The sequence below is a fragment of the Gopherus evgoodei genome, chromosome 1, assembly GCF_007399415.2.
Source record: "Gopherus evgoodei ecotype Sinaloan lineage chromosome 1, rGopEvg1_v1.p, whole genome shotgun sequence".
Classification (NCBI taxonomy): Eukaryota; Metazoa; Chordata; order Testudines; family Testudinidae; genus Gopherus; species Gopherus evgoodei.
The window spans coordinates 348,495,577-348,519,666 of NC_044322.1; the positions used below are offsets into that span (position 1 = coordinate 348,495,577).

General features: G+C 38.5%; 1 protein-coding gene across 3 annotated transcripts in view; it reads right to left on the reverse strand.

The window, feature by feature from the left end:
• SEMA3E (semaphorin 3E) overlaps positions 1-24,090 on the reverse strand; it is a 279,606-nt gene that overhangs the window by 47,853 nt on the left and 207,663 nt on the right. For all 3 annotated transcript variants that reach the window (XM_030561678.1, XM_030561491.1, XM_030561590.1), the window contains one exon: positions 8,126-8,219. In XM_030561678.1, coding sequence (XP_030417538.1) covers positions 8,126-8,219 — 94 coding nt within the window. The remainder of the gene's footprint in view (positions 1-8,125; positions 8,220-24,090) is intronic.

The following is a 24,090-nucleotide window of genomic DNA, read 5'->3' on the forward strand; positions in this document are numbered from 1 at the left end:
TATAGGGAAAGAGGGGGAGGGATAGCTCAGTGGTTCACGCACTGGCTTGCTAAACCCAGGGTTATGAGCTCAATCCTTGAGGGGGCAACCCAGGGATCTGGGGCAAAATCACTACTTGGTCCTGCTAATGAAAGCAGGGGGTGGGACTCAATGACTTTTCAGGGTCCCTTCCAGTTCTATGCAATAGGTGTATCTCCATGTTAAAAAAACAACAACAACTAGGGAATATCTTTTAGGGGAAAAAAATAATGTTGATTTAAAAATTGCCTGTTATGGAGAATCCACAAACCTTAATAAGTTGCTCCAATGGTTAGGTACAATGATTTTTGATTAAGAGTTTCATACATGGAAAGGAAATTCTGCTATTTGAAACAACAAGGCTGAATTCTGCATTCCTAGTACACTCAAAATTCCCTAGGAATTTTAGATGCACTCAGAATGCAGGGTAAAGCCAACATTGGCTGCTTCTCTAATGTATATTTTCTGAACGAGGAACAAATAGGCACCACATTAGGATTCTTTAAACTTCAATAATGAGATTCTCATTGCTTTAAGGTCACATATACACATTGCAGTCCATTACTGTAAACTTTTTAGGATGTGCCAGAGCAATTAATACACAAGATTAACATAACTACCTGTATAATGTTATAGTGTGTATAGGGAAATGACGCATTTTCTTGCTTGACTTTCTAAAATATTCACACTAATCTGTTTCTAATCAGCAGAACAAGATTTTGACAGCATATAGACTTTAGGTAGACTGTGTAACAAATATTTGAACCTGATTTTGGTGTGGTCGCAGTTGAGTGGGTATAGTTTATCTCTCTGGAGAAGACACATGCGTTGTGCGCTATCTAATGTGTCTAATGTATCTTCTGTTTTTTAACTCATTAAAATCAAGTCAGGCTTTGCTTTGGAGTGCTTTTAATTAGATATAACAAATAAAGAGACAATTTCTGCAATCCTGAAAAGCAACTGGAATTGTGTCTGTCAGCTCAGGACAATAGGATTTTGTGCATCTAAGCAAAAAAGTGTAAAAGTTGCAAAAATGTGCAAAGAAGAGGAAAATGCAGAACTGATTTTCTTTCAGGTGACAATGGTAAAGAAGTAGAAAATCCTTTTTTTTCTAACACTGAAAAAGAAACGTTATTAGATATCAGGAGTACCGTCTCCAAAGCTACTCTCTCTCTGATTCCTTATAGAGATTTTACCTGGAAATGTCCCCAATCTCCCTCTTGCCTGGCTTTGTGCTACATTTTAAAAGAAACAACACAAGTATCCTCACAGTTATCGATAATGCAATATACCAGCAAATTAATAGGCGGCATTATTGTGATGAAAATCTCTTTGATGTGACATAAAACACATGGCCGTATCACACGACAATTTTCCTAAGAATACAGTATAAGCCAAAGTTAAAAGGGTGCCAAATTCCAGCACAAGGTTGCAACATTCCTTTTAGTTGAATCCTTTGTGTAATATCAAACAAATATTATTTCCTGCTTCTCCTCTTAAAATTACTGCAAGTTTAGAATAGATTTCTACCTCAGAAATGGCTGTGCTTCAGTTGTTGGTGATGTTTTTAGTATGAGTAATTTGAAGTGAAAGTAGTAAAACAATGGAAATACTAAGAGTTGCCATTAGTAGTCCTCCATTTTATGGAGCCGCTAAGCTATAACTTTTGCAAAGCACCCCAATGGTATGTATTCTATATTTTTAAAACATAATAATGAAGAGTACTAGTATGAGGCACTTCTTCTACACAGGTGCAGCTCAGGTCCAGGTCCTCAATGATACTTACACACCGAACTCCCACTGATTTCAAGTATTTAGGTACCTAATTCCCTTTGGAGTTAGGTGCCTATATATCTTTGAGATCTGGGGCTCAGTGACTCCAGTGGGGATATTCAGCTCAGAACTAGGCCCTTATAATAAAATAAGAGGAATTACTTCTAGCTATGTGGTACAAGTTTAGAAATAGTTAAATCTGGAAGATCATTTGCGATATGTATGACTAAAATCAGATGTAAATAGGTTTACTTAGGTCAAAAGAAAAGTTTGTGTATTTCAGCACTTCAGTTACAAATCCTGGTTCAATAAAATGAGAGAGTTCCTGACTTGGCTTTAAAAGTGAATATCCCACATTTTAGTGAGTTTTATGATAGGTCATCTGACCTGATGGTAAAGTAGCTTGTGATGAAAATTCTGTTATGAATGATTAAACTTGTCACAATTTATTGCCAGAATAAGGAAACAGAATAGATGTTTAACTGCAGGATGTTGCATAAATGTAAATGTAAAAAAACAAAACAACCCCCCCAATCATCCCATATGCTTTCAATAGTCAAACCAGCTCTGTAATAAATCACGTAGGCTGATTGACGAAGACCACAGTGGCTGATAAAACAGTTTAGGCCTATAACTTTTGATATATCTAATACCTTAAGCAAGCTATGATAAATTTATACTAGGTTTTAATGTCTATTTTCTATCTAGGAAAATCCATTCTGATAATGATTCCTCTGGTTTTTCATACCTGTTCTTGGAATGGAAAAGAGAACAACTGAGTGAAAGAGACAGTGATCAAAGGATAGAATAAAGAAGTGAAGTTCTAAACAATTTAGCTCAACTTTAGACTATGGGAGAGAAAATAAAATCAGGTCTTTCTTCAGAACAATAATATGGACTTAAATTTGTAAAGTATTCAGATACAACTGTGATGGGCACAAAAATAAATGGTCAGATATCACGGTGATGGGTTTGAACAGGACAGAACTGAAAAGGCACACTTAGAGAGGTAGGTAGATAAAACTTTTAAGTAATTTTGTTCAGCTCATTGGGAAGGACGCTGGATTCCTGCTTAAAAACAAATTATAATTAGGAAGATGGTAATCAGTTAAACAAAAATGGGAGTAATATGAAATTTAGAGGGAGAATGGAGGGTTTGGTGGTGTCAGGAAGTCCTTAGGTTACAAGATGGAAACAGATTTCAAATCCTTCAAAAGAGATTTAAAACAAAAAAAAAAAGGAATTGGGTTAAACTTATGGTTTGTTAAAGGCCTTTGGGTAAATGTTCAAAAGCACCTAGGTCCCACTTTTAAAAGTGACTTATGTCCATCTTCTCCATGGTATTAGATGCCTAACTCCCATTGAAATCAATAGGAATTAGATTCCTAAATACCGTTGAGGATCTGGGCCCTAGTCAAATAGGAGCCTAACTCCCATTGACTTTTAATGAGACTTAGGCACTTAAGACATTTAGGTGCTTTTGAAAATTATACTTATTTCCCTGTTTACAACTTCCTTTCCCTTGTTACAAAGCTATATGACAATAGGACCAATTCTATTCAACTTATTCATAAATGATCTGGAGAAAGGGGTAAAAAGTGAGGTGATAAAGTTTGCAGATGATACTAAACTGCTCAAGATAGTTAAGACCAAAGCAGACTGTGAAGAACTTCAAAAAGATCTCACAAAACTAAGTGATTGGGCAACAAAATGGCAAATGAAATATAATGTGGATAAATGTAAAGTAATGCATATTGGAAGAAATAACCCCAGCTATACATACAATATGATGGGGGCTAATTTAGCTACAACAAATCAGGAAAAAGATCTTGGAGTCATTGTGGATAGTTCTCTGAAGGTGTCCATGCAGTGTGCAGAGGCGGTCAAAAAAGCAAACAGGATGTTAGGAATCATTAAAAAGGGATAGAAAATAAGATGGAGAGTATCTTATTGCCCTTATACAGGGGTGGCTCCAGGCCCCAGCACACCAAGCATGTGCTTGGGGTGGCATGCCGCGGGGGGCACTCTGTTGGTTGCCAGGAGGGCGGCAGGCAGGCCGCCTTTGGCGGCCTGCTTGCGGAGGGTCCGCTAGTCCTGCAGCTCTGGTGGATCTCCCGCAGGCGTGCCACAAGCCGCGGGAGGTCCACCGGAGCCACGGGACCGGCGACTAGCAAGGCGCCCCCTGCGGCATGCTGCTGTGCTTGGGGCAGCGAAATGTCTAGAGCAGTCCCTGTCCTTATATAAATCCATGGTACGCCCACATCTTGAACACTGTGTACAGATGTGGTCTCCTCATCTCAAAAAAGATACACTGGCATTAGAAAAGGTTCAGAGAAGGGCAACTAAAATGATTAGGGGTTTGGAATGGGTCCCATATGAGGAGAGATTAAAGAGGCTAGGACTCTTCAGCTTGGAAAAGAGGAGACTAAGGGGGGATATGATAGAGGTATATAAAATTATGAGTGATGTAGAGAAAGTAAATAAGGAAACGATATTTACTTGTTCCCATAATACAAGAACTAGGGACCAGAAAATGAAATTAATGGGCATCAGGTTTAAAACAAATAAAAAGAAGTTCTTCACACAGTGCACTGTCAACTTGTGGAACTCCTTGCCTGAGGAGATTGTGATGCCTAGGACTATAACAGCATTTAAAAGAGAACTGGATAAATTCATGGAGGTTAAGTTCGTTTATGGATATTAGCCAGGATGGGTAAATAAGGGTTCCCTAGCCTCTGTTTGTTAGAGGGTGGAGATGGATGGCAGGAGAGAGATCACTTGATCATTTCCTGTTGGGTTCACTCCCTCTGGGGCACCTGGCATTGACCACTGTCAGTAGATAGGATACTGGGCTAGATGGACCTTTGGTCTGACCCAGTACAGCCGTTCTTATGTTCTTATATTCGTTCTTCATTTGGGATGAATAAAAAAAAAAATCCTGGGTTTACACTCTTGCCAGCTAGTGTTCGTGTTGAGGACCAACCCTTCTGCTGGGCAGATTGTTCTTCAAGCACACACTAGCTTGTCTAGTAAGGTGCCAAATCCAATATTAGATAAAGGGGCCAAGAAAGAAGGAATGGATAAGAAAAGGTCCTACTCTCACGTGGAATAAGCCAGAATCCCTTGGTCATGGTGCTCAGGTGCACAAGCGTCTTTGGCATATGTTTGGGTAAAGCTGGGTGCCAGCATAGAAATATGGAACTTGGATGCCTGTGGCTAGGCCCTCATTCATCCTCTTATTTTCTTAATCTCTTATCTCCTTTTATGGCTGCATGCGCCACGTACAGCTAAATGGCTAAAGTCTTCTTAGGCTGAGTAAGTCTTAGCCTGTTTTCTCATACAATACTAATCTTCCTGTTGTCTTATCTCATCCAAAGATTAGCCTTCATTTGTTTTGCTTGAACCGAGCAAATAGTTCAGCCTTTCACTCTTGCTGCTTTGGTGTCATCCACACAAAGGTTATTTATTAACGGCTACAATGCTTGTTTCTACGCTCTCATTGTCCTCCAGACAAATTCACCCCAAACTGTCAAACTATCTGCCACAAACCCAAACAGCTACACTGCATGGTCTCATAAGATGCCCTAAGAATTCATTCTGTTCATTTGCCAAGTGTTATTTCTTCTGTGGTTGCTCCACTGTAGGCCTCAAAGGGGTAAAAAAAAAATCACTCTAAAACATACTCTTCTAGTGTTTCCGTTCACTATGAATATGAGAGCCCTTAAATATAAAAAATATATAAAAATATGTATACCTTTAAGAACTTTATACCCTCAGAAGAGTATTTTTTTAAATAACATCAAGGATAGGTTCCTTGAGCTACTGTATGACTCTTTAAGAATACAGCATTTCCTCACAAAACAATTTGAATGTAGACAATCTGGTTATATTTGTATTTAAAGGATGACTTTTTCCTAGAAAATTTAATCTGATTCTTAACATAAAACAAATTCCTAGTGAACCTAAAGTTTTTGGGAAACTTTCATACTGCTTAGTAGAAAACAGTGAGATCATTTGTCTACCGATACTAAAATATTATAGGCTCTTAGGAGTCAGATCCTATAAACCATTCATTTGTGGAACATTAATTGACTTCAGTGAAAATTCTGCACATGAAGAGGTTCTAGAATGGGACCTCTAAGAATACGTCCACACTGCATTTCAAAATCCACAGCACCAGACTCAGAGCCCAGATCTACAGACTAGGGCTTATGGGACTTGTGCTATGGTGCTAAAAAAAGCTGTGTAGATGCTGTCACTTGGGCTGGAGCTCAGTTTCTGAAACCCTCTCTCCAGATTTCAGAGTCTAAACTCAAGCCTGAGCCTAAGATCAAGCCTGTCTACACAGCTGTTTTTAGTGCCGTACTGGGAGCCCTAGTCTGTAGACCTGAGCTCTGAGACTCGTGGGTTTTAAAATGATGTGTAGATGTACCAAAAACTGCTTTTTCCAAGATCCAGGCATGAAGTGCAAATACCTTATGCCCAGGCATGAAGTGCTCAATTAGGACACAATCTGACTCCCATTTCAGACAATAATAAAACTCGCACTGACCTTGCAGTTAGAGCAGAATCAAGTTTAATTTATTTTCTTAGTTTTGCCTGAGTAAAGACTGAGAATTGTAGGACCGTACTGCTAAGCTCCAGTCCTAAGTTAAGCTCTGTGGAGGTGGACCACCTATGCAGAGCTCACTGTGTGATCACGGTCTTGGTTATGAAATGGTTGAAACACAGAAAGATGAAGAGTGTGTGAAAGACCCATAATCAATTGTACTTCAGGGCATGTGTAAGTCAGTCAAAATATTTTTTTCTGGATCTTCCATGTCTATATAGCCACTAAATATGAAGTTATTTGAGCTGTGATGAACGATACTGCGAATGCATTACAATATGTTAGATTTTGCTGAACAAAAGTAACTTCAAGGATTTTACATGTATTGGGGGGAAAACTCACCAAAATAATGTGTTGAAGTGAAAGGATACGTGAACATAGTATCTGAATATAATCCACTCATGGTACGTACCTTTGAAATACTAGGGGTAGGCTTTCTGATTTTAGTTCAAGATGATACAGTCTATTTGGTGTTTGAAGTAAACAACAAAAAAGCATAAAAATCCACAAATTTTGTGGCACTGCAATGTAAAGTGCAAACGTCAAGAAAAACAGGAGAACACAAAACTATCTCCGGAATGTTTCTTTCCAGAAAGATTTCAAACCAAATCACTTTTCTCATCTTCATGTCTCTTCATAATGACTCCCTGATACATATCTCCTCATCCTTCCTCTAGATTCAGGTGTTCCCTCTACTCGCTATGTTCAAGCCTATTCTTACTCATAATATTTGCGCTTCTCCTCTACTGATAGTTTGTCCTTTCTTTGCAGTCCTTGTTAGCTTTGTGAATCAGCCTGCCCACCTCTCTATCTCACTGTCTCTTTCAAGAGAAGCTCAAAAATCATCTCATTTACACTTCCCACAACCACTAGTCGTTGGCCTGTTTCTTCTACCTGTAATTCTTATCGACACCTTTCCTTATCTACTGTCCCTATCTAGTCTAACATCTTTGCACTGTAAGATTGGCAAGCTATGATATCCTACGCTCTGCCCAAGAACACCACGTTAGAAATAAATACATACTGGATTGCATTGTATTTTAGTTTCAAAGATCTTGATCCTGCAACAAGAGCCTCGTGGGCAGCAGTCAATGTTGTTCTGTGGTGGCCTAGTAATTTGCCCACATTAATTGTTATGTATGATTGGAGCCAAGTTCTGTTGCTGCAATGTTCAGTGTAAAACGCACTTTTCTACTTATAAGCACCTTGTTTGTTTGGTTTACAAGAAGAGACAATTACAACTCCCCTACATTTGGCATCTTAAGAAAACTTGTAGGTTGCATACACAACAGAAGCCCTCAGTTATAAAACCATTAGGCCTAAGAGCATTTCTCTAAGATTCCTGTTGTCAAAATTAAGTCTTTGAAGCTCACAGTGCAAACTGTCATTTTGGGATACATGGTTCATTTGTGTAAATATTTTGAGCTGAATACATAATTTTGCTTTGAAAGAAAAGAAAACTGATGTTACCATTAATGTTAAGTGACAATCAATTATCTTTGTAGAACAGCGCATGTAATATAACATTTGCTCGCTTGTCTGAGATATGCTTGCTCAAATTAACACTGTCTGGAATGTAATATTAATGTGGGCACCACTGACAGAAGTAAGTCTGACATGCCAAAGGCTGTAAAGAAATATTGACAACACCTCAGAGATCTGATGAAAGAGACTCAGAAAGACAGTTTGACAGCTCCCTGAAGATTGAGACATAAAGTTCATTACCAATTAAAGTTGAGATGAAGGAGGAGCTGGGATCAAAAGGGCACCTGCCTCGTCCTCTCTCAAATTTGTGCCAGTCCAGTTGAAATAGATGATCCTTCAAAGAAAGTCACAGAAAACAGCATAAATACTACATTAAAATAAAAGAATAAAATATTAGCTTTAATATATTTGATATCTCTGAACCGAATTGATTTTTTCTGAGTGGAGAAAACAAGGTTACCATTGTTCACTAATAAGTTTGTTATAAAGAGTCTTTGATTTCCACAAAACACCTTTGCATGCAGACTACACTGCAACATTTACTGAAATATGCATATATTAGAATCAGTGATTCATTTATATGGACGTAGTGAGTGAAAATTTCCCTACCTCTTCTAAAATTATCTAAATATTCAATAACTATCTAGCAAAGAAATGTATTCATCCTCTCTAGATAGGATGGCATGATATATGTAGCACAGATTTGGGGCTTCTGCGTGTCTTCTTTGTATTAGAAAGTTTTAGGAATAAATCTTTGATTAAAACGTTCAGAGTATGTGATGTGATTTATGTTGCAGACGTACTCCAAAATTAGTCTTGGAAGAAGATGGGCAATCTAATTTAACTTTCTCAGTTTAAGACTTAACTTGAACTCTTGCTCCTGCAATGTTGCCTCTTTTATCGCCTGTATTTTTCTGGGTTCCCAAAAGAGCTTCAGAGAAATGCGATTATTTAACTAAAATATCAAGTGAGAGCACAGAAGAAAATATTTTTAAAACTATTTATTTATTTATGAAGTTTTAACAAATCTTTGCCATGTAAATATCAGAGCCAAAACAATGTTCATTACAACAGTGAGCTTTTGCTTAGAGAAACATTAAACAGTAATATAATCCCCAGCTCATTTAACAGGGTATTACCTTTATTACAAAGTGAGCACCTTTACATTACCCAAGACATGCTGTTTCTGGTGATTTTATAAATTGAGTGAAATCTCTGATTACACATATTTAACAAGTGAGGCATGTCTATCAAATGTTAATATTCAAAATTATTGGAGGTGTGTGCTGGTTTTTGGTGGGTGAGTGTGTTTTGTCCGAGTGTTGAATAAATGGTAGATAAATATCTAAGTATGTGATTAGTGCATTAATTGAAAACCTTTTTTTAAAATGTATATATTAAACTTTTCCCCTTCAAAAATAAGTGGGGAGAGGAGTAGAAAATACAGTTATGGCAATTAGATTGCAAAATATACGTAGTACAATAATCAAGAATTTGCATTATAAATATATGATACCATGTATTTCAGCAATGCCAGTTCTGTGTCACAGATTCACTCAAATAAATATATGAAACCATATTGTTTCTTTCAGCACACTGTATACATTCAATCCTTCTGCTTGGTGAACTGATCTCAGTTTTAGGTTGGTGGTACACATGTATGTCAAATGTTTGGGTAGACGTAAAACCACACTAAAAAGGGATCTAAAAAAGTAAACGTTTTTAAAAAGGGACAGCAAGATAACAGAATGGGAGGGCAGAAAACAGAGCTGTGGGAGGAGGAGAGGGAAGAGAGGGTAATGAGAATGACATTTCAGTTCCCAGCCGCTAGAGACCAATCAAGGCCTGTACAAAGTTAGACTAAATCTTTTCAAATTTCTCTAAGGCCCAGCTTCTCTGAAATGTTACTCACTCTGTAGTTGCCAGCCAGCCAGACCTCTCTGCCAAGCTTCTATCCTGGAAGCAATCTGCTCTTCCATCAAAGCAATATAAGCCATTTGGCTACAAGCACTGCACTATAGAAACAAGCTTTCCATGAGCTGAGAGTTTCCACGATGTTGGGATATATCCCAAAACACAGTTTGTAAAGTAATTTCTAAAGACTGTACCCATCATCACATTAATCCTCCTATCTTCTTCTAGCCTAAAAGACTGGATCTTGGGATTGTCCCAAGACACATGAGCCAGCATGGCTCCAGAAGACCCACATCTCCAGAAGCAGTCTGTGTTGGGAAAACCCAAGCACTGTAACTTATGTGGAGACCAGTGTGAATTAAACATAATTTTCTGCTGGATCAGCCTTAATCAAATATCAAGAATAGAGTTTTTAATGTATTGCAAGGCATTTCCCCATTGGCTAGGGCTCAGGTTTATACACAATTTTTTGTTCCAGGCCCAGCACAGATAATCTAAATTAGGGACTGTCACTTGGGCCTGGAAACCTTAAGAGGCTACAGCTGGTCTGGTAAACCTGTGGAGCTCTTTTCACAATAGAAACTGTGGATTTCTGGCAGTCCCACTGCCTCTGGATTGAATACGTCCTGCAAAAGATGTTTAAGCTATAGGAAACACCATTTGCACTGGGTAGGTTATATGGTTGTTGAAGTGTTTACAATAGAAGAAACAGATCTTCTGAGGTCAATTGTGACCCCTAAAATTTCCCCTTATCCAGCTATATTCTCCACATTAATCATTTATTGTCCATTTTCAACTAATTGCCCCAGAAGAAAATATTTTTTACTCTGAACATCGTCCATCCAGTTAGGTTTATTTTAGGGCTCTTGATTAATCGCAGTTAACTCATGTGATTAACTCAAAAATTAATTGTGATTTAAAAATGAATCGCGATTAATCACAGTTTTAATCACACCGTTAAACAACAGAAAACCAACTGAAATTTATTAAAGATTTTTGGATGTTTTTCTACATTTTCAAATACATTCATTTCAATTGCAACACAGAATATAAAGTGTACAGTGCTCACTTTATATTATTATTTTTATTACAAATATTAGCACTGCAAAAAAGAAACAAAAGAAATAGCATTTTTCAATTTACTTCATAAAAGTTCTGGAGTGCAATCTCTTTTATCACGAAATTGCAACTTACAACTGTAGACATTTTTTGTTACATAACTGCACTCAAAAAAAAAACCATGTAAAACTTTAGAGCCCACAAGTCCTACTTCTTGTTCAGCTAGTTGCTCAGACACAAACAAGTCTGTTTACATTTACGGGAGATAATGCTGCCTGCTCCTTATTTACAATGTCACCTGAAAGTGAGAACAGGTGTTTGCACGGCACTTTTGTAGCTGGCATTGCAAGGTATTTATGTGCCAGATATGCTAAACATTTATATGTCCCTTCGTGCTTCAGTCACCATTCCAGAGGACATGCTTCCATGCTGATGAAGCTTGTTAAAAAAAAATGTGTTAATTAAATTTGTGACTGAATTCCTTGAGGGAGAATTGTATGTCTCCTGCTCTGTATTTTTCCTGCATTCTGCCATATATTTTATGTTATAGCAGTCTCGGATGATGATGCAAGTGTTATTCATTTTAAGAATACTTTCATTGCAGATTTGACAAAATGCAAAGTAGGTACTAATCTGAGATTTCTAAAAATAGCCACAGCACTATACCCAAGGTTTAAGAATCTGAAGTGCCATCCAAAATCTGAGAGGGAAGAGTTGTGGTGCATGCTCTCAGAAGTCTTAAAAAAGCAACATCGATGCGGAAACTACAGAACTCGAACCACCAAAAAAGAAAATCAACCTTCTGCTGATGGCATCTGACTCAGATGATGAAAATGAACATGTGTTGGTCCATTCTGCTTTGGATCATTACTGAGCAGAACCTGTCATGAGCATGGATGCATGTCTTCTGGAATGGTGGTTGAACCATGAAGGGACATATGAATCTTCAGCACATCTGGCAAGCAAATATCTTGTGACACTGGCTACAACAGTGCCATGCGAACACCTGTTCTCACTTTCAAGTGACACTGTAAACAAGAAGTGGCAGCATTATCTCCTACAAATGTAACCAAACTTGTTTGTCTGAGGGATTGGCTGCAGTAGGACAGAGTGGACTTGTAGGCTCTAAAGTTATACATTGTTTTATTTCTGAATGCAGTTATTTTTTGTACATAATTCTACATATGTAAGTGCAACTTTCATGATAAAGAGATCGCACTACAGTACTTGTATTAGGTGAACTGAAAAATACTATTTCTTTTGTTTTTTACGGTGCAAATATTTGTAATAAAAATAAATATAAAGTGAGCACTGTACACTTTGTATTCTGTGTTGTAATTCAAATGAATATTTGAAAATGTAGAAAACATCCAAAAGTATGTAAATAAATGGTATCCTATTATTGTTTAACAGCACGATTAATCATGGTTAATTTTTTTAATCACTTGACAGTCCAAGTTCATTTAGATGCGGGGGAAATAATTACAAAGCTGCCCATCTAAGAATACTTTAAAGTTGAGATTCACCCACTGACTAGTACACCAGTGTGACCTCTACCGAGGACATCTAGAATTGTGAATCACTGTTACTTTGCATCCGACGAAATGGGTATTCACTCACGAAAGCTCATGCTCCAATATGTCTGTTAGTCAATAAGGTGCCACAGGACTCTTTGCTGCTTTTACAGATCCAGACTAACATGGCTACCCCTGTGATACTGTTAACTACTCTGCCTCAACAAGTGAGTGTGCAGCTGCTAAACTGTGTGTCAGCTCCCTGACACACCATTTTGTCTGCTTTGTCAGCAAACTCTTCAGGAATCTGCCAGTCCAAACCTTACTGTGCAGGTAACCATCAGTGATCCCTAATTCCCAAGTTCCCCAAAGACATCTCTCTGCAGTGTCCAGCCCTCTAATTGAACTCAAATACATTAAGTTTGTTGTTCCTTTAAAGAGACAACAGACAACAGCTTATTAATGTAACTGGGATTGACACACCCTCCACTTCAATCAAAGTGCTGAGATGGTTTGTGTTAAAAGCAAAACAAGTTTATTAACAAAGAACCTAGGTTTAAGTGATAACAAAAGTAAGGAATAAGGACAGAAAAGGGTATAAATAAGCAGAAGTAAAAATGTACTTCTAAGCCTAAAACTTAACAAAGCAGAGTCTTTTGTTCAGAGAAGTTCATTTATCGTAGACTTTTTTTCAGCATGGCTGACTGGACATTTAGCCAGGACCCAATACACAAAGTTCAAAGCATGGGGCTTCTTTGACTCCTCAGGAGAAATTAGAGATCCCCCCCTTTCTTTTTAGTCCAGTGAACCTTTGAAATGTATTCTTTGAAAAATAAGCCCAAAGTTTCTCCCTTCTTCTGGGGTGCAGACACCATGCTGTCTACTCTCTCACTTTCTAGCTTGATAACTTTGTTTATCTTATATGTAAATATTCCATTATTGTCTCTCCATAACGACTAGCCTGGTCAGACAAGCAAATATACATTCCTTTGTCTAGGCAGATTGGGTTTGTGCATTGCTTACCAAACACATTTAAAGTACATAATTCTAGCACATATTTATAATTCTTTGAACACAGCTGGAACTTCCACTACTCAATGATTTTCTGGATTAGGGTGTTATCAGTTTGTATATGACACCTTACATGATACCTTTTAGTTACAGATTATGACAACAGTATGTTCAAAGACCCCCTTTACCCATAGACTTCCCCCCTTTAACATCCATACTTCACCAAGTAGTTGCTTCACACCCATCTGGATCACCCTGGTCAGTAAAGGGATCTGTCTGTCCCCCCGTCCCCGAAGGTGTGAAACCAGATCTCTTACCCCCTGAGTGGCCTCTGCTCCCAGTAGTCTGTCCTGCTCTCAGTGGAGTACTGGCTCACTGTTATTTACCTAGCTGTACCAATGACTCACTGCACCCAGCAGTTTTTGGCCTCAGAATGATTCAGCTGTGCTTCAGTTTCCCTGATCTCAGTGGAATGGTGGCCCATAACTTTCCTAACTGTGCCAGAGTCTAACCACTCCCAGTAGATCCTGGGTATGTTTTACCCCTGCCACAGACACACTCAGTACTGACTCAGTTTCTCCAGTGAGTGTTTACCCCCTTGCCACTGAGTCTGGCCATGGTAGGTCTCCCATCTACCTATATTTATTTAGGTGTGGGTAAAAAAATTACAAAACTGCTCATTTACGGATACTTTAAAATTGAGATTCATCTAACGACTAGAAACCAGTGAAGCTGGAGTCCTTGAAACAAACAACTTTGTTTCAATATAACTATTGACAAGTGCTTTCTTTCTTTACCAGTATGTTTTAGTTAGATAAGAGACTGAACAAAAACCTATGCACAATTTAATTATCCCACTCCACAGGCACACACCACTGATACTTGGAGGGAAGTTAAAGACTAGCCTTTCTGCTTTGAAACATGAGCTCTGATTGGTTCCTTCCTGGTGCTGTTTTGAAACATCCCCTTGTTGCTGGATGTGGTTTGAAGTTAATGGTAACTTGGCACCTCTTTAGTCCCCATCTCCTGCTGCCTGCTCTGTCACTAGATTTGAAGAGTGTTGTTTCTTTCCAAATCTTCAGTGACACTGGCTCTTTGAAGCTCTAATTATATTTTGCTGCTCTGTGCAAGTTCCTCCATTTTCTTGTGCATCTTGTTCCTTCCACACTTGTATATGAAAAGCTATTTGGGTTGACATGTGCATGCAGAAGCTGGGGAGTGAGAACTCTGGTAGCCTACAGTAATGCTGCCGATCAATTTAGAATACCAATAGTCCAATGTTAACATAGAAAAAGAGAGGGAAAGAGAGGAAGGCGGAGATGTGAGGAAAAGACAGAGGGAGACTTTACCACCTTATCCTGTGGCTTGGGTTATTCCACCCTGCTACTGGTCAATTTTCAAGCCACAAGGGAATAGGATTCTTGTGGAAACCTGAATTTCATCCCAAATTTCTTAAACATCAAACACCAGTTTGGGTTAAAAAAAAATCAGGATGTTTTGGGTCGACAGTAGAGAAGAACAACAAGGAGAACAAAACAAAGGGAAAATATACTACTGAAAACGATGAAGAATACACTAGAGAGTCATAACTGTCCAAAAATGTGATGTAAAGGAAATTCTTCTTAAGAGAATGTGCCTACCTGCTGTTATCTCTCTCAACCAGCTACTAAAAATAAAGGTACTAATGAAAAATATTGCCCCTCCCACACTTGAGTTTCCTCACTGAAGCATTTGTCAGTAAATCAGTTAAATAAAAACCAAAGAATGTGAACAATTTTAAAAGACAAAGGTGAAAAGTAATTAGAGAAATAACTTGTGAGTTCATAGATTTAACATGATCTCCTAATAGTTGTGCTGTCCATTTACCTTCTCATGATAAAAGAACAGTGAGATATTTAATGAAATCAATGACTGCAAATTTAAAACCGATAAAAGAAACATTCTTCAGTAAATAAGGTGAACAGAAAACAGTGGTGAACACAGAGTTGAAGCAAATTAACATAAACATTTCACACCAACAGTTGCAGAAAAGTTGTTTATGCTATTTACGCAGCACTAATGTTTTCTGCAATTGATATGGTAGGGTCCATATCTCCTGTTGTGCCATTATTTTGCACATAGAACTGCAACTTAAACAAACTAGAGAGGGCAGTGTATTCATGACAAGAGATGGCCCTATTTACAAACCATAAACTGTAATTCTTGCTCAAATTTTACTTAGGTAAAATCCATTAAAAGCAGTAGCTTTTGATCAACTTGGAACAGTGAAACCTGGCAGAGAAATGAGACAAAACTCAGTGGTTTTTTCTACATTTCATTGTGCTGGTTCCCTCAACTCATTTAAACCCAAAGCTCAGTGTGAAACTCGTGACCCAAACCAACAAAACAGGTTCATGCAAAATGCTGTAAACTGTAACCATCCATTTCTCCTCAGCACTTTCTACAGTCATTTAGGCCTGGATCCTGCAATGAGACCTATGCAGACAGACAACAGTGCCTTCACAGATCTCATTGCAGAAATAAGGCCATAATACGTACGGTGCACATTACGCCATTTAATTTAAAATCAATGAGTGGTTTTACGGGAGTCCAGTGAAACCTGCATATGGTGAAGTTGTTTTTGCACACAGGACAACTTAGCTCACTGGGTTCTTCTTATTATTGCAGGCAACCAATTAAAAAAAAAAACCAACACAAATATAAACTGACCCACTGAGCCAGGATGACAATCTGTAAACCAAAACCCATCTATTTTATGGTTCATGCACTGTGCAGTGTGCAGGTTTACCTGTAGTGAGAATGGTAGGCAGTATTTATACTGTCCTGTCATTATCTATGTTTTAACAGCTGGAATTTTTGACTGAGCAATATGGTTTAAATTTACAAGCCATCACTATCAATCAAGGTAGGAAAAAAATTGGATTTCAGTGTAACATGGAGACTTTTTCAGTGGGCCTTGCTAGTTTTGATAGAAAGCAGGACACGTACCACATTAAATACTAGCAGATGCATGAGCTCATCACAAAAAAGGCCTGCAACATGTAGACAATAACTTTTTCCAAGGGAGATTTTCCACCTTAGCCTTCTGGGACAGCACAACAAATATAGCATTTCTAACTGTGGAGGTTAGTCACTGAAGATGACTATGTGTTTGTTTCCACATGACGCCAATTTAAATGAAATAAGGGTGACACATTAATAACGTCAAGGGCTGATATTATCATCCTAGCCCTTCCTGCATGTGTGTGACACTGGAAACCTTTGAGACCATCAGACGAAAACTCACACCCTACAGGATAGTACATAGCAATTCAACTTTGTCATTTATTTCACAGGCATTTTCCAGTGGCTAGGGTAAAATTCACCCAACAACACAGATGGGTGGGTGGAGTTACTAATATCTAAGCATAGCTTGAAAAAAAACAGAGATCCAAGTTTTATGTATAATTTCTATGACTAAAGAAACCCAATGCACACTTGGCTATTACTAAAATAATAATATTTTGCAAAAATATACTTGGTTTCCAAGAACTGCAGCCATTTTACCTTTAACTAATTCAATGGAAATTAATAACGTTAGAAAATAAAAATATAATGTAAATTACAAATAATAATGTAAGAAAAGGAAAATCGGACCTATTAAAGTTGCAGGGCTACATTAAATTGCACAGTAGAGATTTGCTTTGTCACTTGCCTTTGGTTCTGATTCAACAAAGAATTTCAGGTTGTACTTAATGCAAAGCAAGTGCTTAAATCCATTCCCATTCAGCAAAGCACTTACGCACATGGTCAGCTTTAAACACTGGCTTAATAAAGGGGCTATGTATAGATGTCCCTATGAAAGTATATTTATGAGGTAAAATAATTTGATTTTCCTTGTTTGTTTTTCAGTTTTAAGACTCCTCAAGTGTTTTCCATGTAAGGGGAAAAATAGCAATGCCCCAACCCCCCGAGATATTGATATGTGTGTTCCTTGAAGATACAGTAAAATGACCCAAACCATATCTCACAGAAGTCAATGGAGAGACTATTACTGATTCCACTGGGAATGGGCCTAAAATGAATAACTTGATCTATTAATGGTAATTATCAGCAAAGTTTGGGGTAGAGTATTCTCCCATATAATACAGGATCTTCAAAATGTTAATGAAAAGGAATGGGAAAGGAATTGTCATTCCTCTGAAAAGAAGTTTGAGCCATTAGACAGACTGGGAAAGATATTGATTTTAGCACTTCTAGTTAAAAATATATGTATAAATATGTATCAAACTGTACAGATGAAGTCACGTATCAAGTTAGTAACTTGCAGGGGAATTATGCCTCTGTTTGAATAAGAACTCATGGTAATTTGTATTGTAGACCAGTAATTCCTCCTTGGGGGAAATTACACTTTTAGGCCACCATGACTGTAGGTAGCAATCTGTAACAATGGTTCTTGGCATTTCCTGAATCATTTCACGTTCAATCTGACATACTGGGCAAAGTTCACTTCTAGCATGAATGGTCACAACATTGTATTGTCTTTAATTAACGAATGAAATCATATACAAGAAACGATTTGGTCCTTTGGCCTTCTTGTATCAGTGTTTACATATGGGAGGATATTTAAATAGCAGTGTGAGAAACATTGAATCATTTTCACCTGCAAAATCAGTCAAAGGGCAAAACTGTAACCTGGGATGTTGAGGTGAGAGATATTCATATATTTGCTTGTGAAAAAGCATGCAGTAACTTTCTGAGGGGACAAGCAATGGACAGGATGCTGGTGAGATCTGACTCACACTGCTCAAGCAGACTTGCTTTTTTTCTGTTCAAGTAACCTGGTAAAGCATGGGAAATCACATTCTATGATAGCATGTAGAAAGCAGCAAGTGTCTTCTGCTTAGCCCCTCAAACAACTCACATGCTGCTTCTTCCTCTCATAGTGCACAGACAGTCATCCACGGCCCGATCCAGAGCTCACTGAAGTCAATGGGAAGACCTTAATTAGTCTTCGGATCAAGATCACAATGTACAAGGCCTTTGGCCTTATCTCCATTAACTTCAAATATCTTCAGTATTGAGCTTGTGCACTTAAAATAATAATGTGGCCACGTCAGCACTGGCAGCAGTCCAGGCTAGCCACCTGAGTATGTATCTAGGGACTCAGGCAGGTTTATATTTGGGAGACTAACTCATGCCACTGCCTGTGCCGCTGCGGCCATACCACAGGCACTGATTCTATGGGTGCTCCAGGGCTCAAGCACCAGGCACACATATGTTCAGTGGCACCGCAGAACCAATCAGCTGTTCAGCGGCACCATCGGTCACCTATTTGGTGGCTGGTGGGAGGTGCTTGGGGGAGGGCAGAGAGCAGCAACTGGCAGGCAGGCAAGAGCCTCGGGGAGAGGGTGGAGTGGGGGCAGGAAGAGGTGGAGAGAGGGTGGATCCTCAGGGGAAGGGGTGGCGTGGGGGGTGGATCCTCAGGGTGAAGTGAGGGTGGATCACTCCTGGGGAAAAATAAAAGTCAGTACTATGGGCCATACTGCTATTTTTAGCTTCCTAGTGCATTTCTGCCTGCACATGCTGGGAAGCAGGCTCCTAGCTGCAGCATAGACATACCCCTTATGTTCTTTTTGGCCTTATTTATCTTTAAGATTTCTATTAACTGAAGCAGGGTCTTGCAAAAACCCCTTGATTCATGGCACAAGGTGTGCACCAGTTCAACTTGCATTGAAGTCAATAGTAATCCTTCCAATGCAATGGAAGTTGTATTGGGCCCACTACGCAGGACACAGCATTTTAGGGGGACTCAGCAAGTAGCTCCACATATTGAATTTCTTTTCCTCTAAAATTTATCTTTAAACAAAAACCCAGATAAGACATTAGACAAGTGTGTTAAAAGAACATAAAGATTACAAAGACAAGCACTTACAAGTCAGGAAATGCCAAATGTCCCCTTGTAAGTATGCACTACCATACCATCCTAATAACACGATCACATGCTGTTATTTCCACAGGCCCCCTGCATTTCTCATTTAACACAAAGGTTGGAGATCACACATTGAATGATGGGGTCATTCACTGAACAGTGAGGATAAATATAATGGATGAAATTTCTCTTTATATATATTTATAATGTATATTTAAATTAATATTTTAATGTATTAAAATATAATTAACATATTTAAAATAATTTTAGAGCAACTGTGAGAGAGAATATAATTTCCATGGAGAATATAATTTTATGTTGACAGAGAGCCATTATACTTTGCAATAGTTTATATAGAGAGCAGGTGTGACTGTATCTGAGTGGATGCATAGGTATATAATACTCAGATTTATATGAGATGACAGTAGCACCTTGAAGATGCTGGTGCTGGTGCATTACAAAAACAGTGTGACCTAAAGCACCAAGGAACTTCTGTTGACATATATTATTTATACTTCATCAAACATGGCAACTGGAAAGACCTTTTCCTTGTTGCAAATAGATATTTTTATGTGATAGGAAAAGTTAAAAGCTGGAGGACTCCAAAGAAAACTAGTGTCCAAACAGACAACTGGAGTGATTTTGATGGAACCCATCTCCTTTGTGTTTTCTTTTTGTTTTCTTTCTGAGACTACAACAGAGTTATTAATGCAATTTGTCTGTGCCCACATGCCATGCTGATCTCTAAACCATCCTTCTTGCAAATATGCATCCTTTATATTGGCAAAATGATTTTCCCTGCTTTTTTTAAACCCTACATCCTAATATATACAGATGTTAAATACACTACGCAGAGGCTTCTTTCAGGATGGGTGTATTGAAAGAACTATGACCCCCCACATTTTCTAAAAAAAAAATATTGAAAAATCACAGAGCACGTCTGTATATATCAGCACAGCACCTAGTTAGTGTTTTAATTCAAATACAAGGCTCTGAAATGAACTGGCAACTCTATGACCTTTCATAAGCTGAACATTCCACCTCATCAAGAAAGTATGTGGGGAAAGAGATATACTGTACTGGATGTAGGGAGAAGGAGGTTTATACTTTAGGTAGCATAACTGACAATAGGATCAGGCCTGAAAAGACACTTCAAATCATTTAGCTTTCAGTAATGTGCGGAACAATTAAGATTAAACAGTTTCCATATATACAACTATTATATTATACCCAAGAGTATTAGATAAGTTTCCTTTTTGTATAAACAAATGACTAAATCTGTACAGTGGGTTAGAACAGTAAAATAAGTTTTCAGACACTGTCAATGCCTTTAATTAGGAAACCAAAGAACCAAACCATTTAAGATGCTGAAACCAATAGAGAATGAGCTGATGCTAAAAGAAAACCAGGCATACAGGAATCTCATATAGAGGGCACTTAGGTCCTCATCCTGCACGAACTTTAGCATGTGCATAATTTCACTCACTCCCATTGAAGCTACAGAATTACTACTCACTTGAGCAAAACGATAACCTAATATGTAGTAAGCAATGCAATTACTCAGACAATCTGGTGTTGAGCAACCTTATGTACACCTAGATACATGGAAAGCCACAATAGTTTTAGTTGCAGGAGTATTCTAGTTTCAAAATGTATCATCCGCTTATTGAGGGGGAAAAATACCCATCTGACTGCCTTGCCCAGGTGTCAATGGAATGGCAAGATCTGAAATTCAAAATTACTTTTACTGCCACCCAAGCAGACAACAATGTGAATTCACCATCTAACTTATGGCAAGAAACTTCCATAGAGTCATAGGACTGGAAGGGACCTTGAGAGGTCATCCACTCCAGTCCCCTGCACTCATGGCAGGACTAAGTATTATCTAGACCTTTCCTGAAAGGTATTTGTCTAAACTGCTCTTAAAAATCTCCAATGATGGAGATTCCACAATCTTCCTAGGCAATTTATTCCAGTGCTTAACCACCCTCACAAGAATTTTTTCCTAATATTCAAACTAAACCTCCCTTGCTGCAATTTAAGTCCATTTCTTCTTGTCCTATCTTCAGATGTTAAGAACAACAATTTTTCTCCCTCCTCCTTGTAACAACCTTTTACGTACTTGAAAACTGTTATCATGTCCCCTCTCAGTCTTCTCTTTCCCAGACTAAACAAACCCATTTTTTCCATCGTCCCTCACAGACCATGTTTTATCATAAAATCATAGACTTTAAGGTCAGAAGGGACCATTATGATCGTCTAGTCTGACCTCCTGCACAATGCAGGCCACAGAATCTCACCAACCCACTCTTGTATCAAACCCCTAACCTATGTCTGAGCGAAAGAAGTCCTCAAATCATGATTTAAAGACTTCAAGGTGCAGAGAATCTTCCAGCAAGTGACCTGCGCCCCACACTGCGAAGGAAGGCAAAGAAACCCCAGGGCCTCTGCCAATCTGCCCTGGAGGAAAATTCCTTCCCAACCCCAAATATGGTGATCAGCTGAACCCTGAGCATGTGGGCAAGACTCACCAGCCAGATACTCAGGAAAGAATTCTCTGCAGTAACTCAGATCTCATCCCATCTAGCATCCCATCACAAGCCACTGGGCATATTTACCGCTAATAGTCAAAAATCAATTAATTGCCAAAATTAGGCTATCCCATTATACCATCCCCTCCATAAACTTATCAAGCTTAGTCTTGAAGCCAGATATGTATTTTGCCCCCACTGCTCCCCTTGGAAGGCTGTTCCAGAACTTCACTCCTCTGATAGTTGGAAACCTTAATATAATTTCAAATTTAAACATCCTGATGGCCAGTTTATATCCATTTGTTCTTGTGTCCACATCCACATTGGTACTGAACTTAAATAATTCCTCTCCCGCCCTGGTATTTATTCCTCTGATATATTTATAGAGAGCAATCATATCTCCCCTCAGCCTTCTTTTGGTTACGCTAAATAAGCTAAGCTCTTTGAGTCTTCTTTCACAAGACAGGTTTTCCATTCCTCGGATCATCCTAGCAGTCCTTCTCTGTACCTGTTCCAGTTTGAATTCATCCTTCTTAAACATGGGACACCAGAACAGGACACAGTATTCCAGATAAGGTCTCACCAGTGCCTTGTATAATGGTACTAAAACCTCCTTATCTTTACTGGAAATGCCTTGCCCAATGCATCCCAAGAACGCATTAGGCCATATCAAATTGGTGGCTCATAGTCAACCTGTGATCAACCAATATTCTGAGGTCCTTCTCCTCCTCTGTTATTCCCAACTGATGCGTCCCCAGTTTATAACAAAAATTGCTGTTATTAATCCCTAAATGCATGACCATGCACTTTTCACTACTAAATTTCATCCTATTACTATTACTCTAGTTTACAAGGTCATCCAGATCTTCCTGTATGATATCCTGGTTCTTCTCTGTATTGGCAATACCTCCCAGCTTTGTGTCATCTGCAAACTCTATTAGCACATTCCCACTTTTTGTGCCAAGGTCAGTAATAAAAAGATTAAATAACATTGGTCCCCAAATCAATCTCTGAGGCACTCCACTAGTAACCTCCCTCCAGCCTGGCAGTTCACCTTTCAGTACAACCCATTGTAATCTCCCCTTTAATCAGTTCCTTATCCATCTTTCAATTTTCATATTGATTCCCATCTTTTCCAATTCAGCTAATAATTCCCCATGTGGAACCATATCAAATGCCTTACTGAAATCAAGGTAAATTAGATCCACTGTGTTTACTTTAGTCTAAAAAATCTGTTACCCTCTTAAAGAAGGAGATCAGTTTGGTTTGGCACAATCTATCTTTTGTTTAACCATGTTGTATTTTGTCCCAATTACCACTGACCTCAATGTCCTTAACTACTTTCTCCTTCAAAATTTTTTCCAAGACCTTGCATACTACAGATGTCAAACCAACAGGCCTGTAGTTACCCAGATCACTTTTTTTTCCCTTTAACCATTTTTGCTGCTCTCCTCTGGACTTTCTCCTATTTGCCCACATCTTTCCTGAAATGTGGCTTCCAGAACTGGACACAATATTCTAGTTGAGACCTAATCAGCACGGAACAGAGCGGAAGAATTACTTCTCATCTCTAGTTTACAACACTCTTGCTAATACATCCCAGAACGATATTCACTTTTTTTTGCAACAGTGTTACACTGTTGACTCATATTTAGCTTATGGTACACTGTGACATCCAGATCCCTTTCCACAGTACTCCTTCCTAGGCAGTCATTTCCCATTTTGTATATGTGCAACTGATTGTTCCTTCCTAAATGGAGTACTTTGCATTTGTCCTTATTGAATTTCATCCTATTTACTTCAGACCATTTCTCCAGTTTGTCCAGATCATTTTGAATTTTAATCCTATCCTCCAAAGCAGTTGCAACCCCTCCCAGTTTGGTATCATCCGCAAACTTTATAAGTGTACTCTCTATACTATTATGTAAATAATTGATGAAGATATTGAATAGAACCGGACCCAGAACTAGGACCCCACTTGTTATGCCCTTCCAGCATGACTGTGAACCAGATAACTACTCTCTGGGAATGGATTTTCAGCCAATTTTGCACCCACCTTATGGTAGGTCCATCTAGGCTGCATTTCCCTAGTTTGTTTGAGAAGTCATGCAAGACAGTATCAAAAACTTTACTAAAGTCAAGATATACCATGTCTAGTGCTTCACCTCTATCCACAAGGCTTATTACCCTGTCAGAGAAAGCTACCAGGTTGGTTTGACACAATTTGTTCTTGACAAATCCATGCTGAATGTTACTTATCACCTT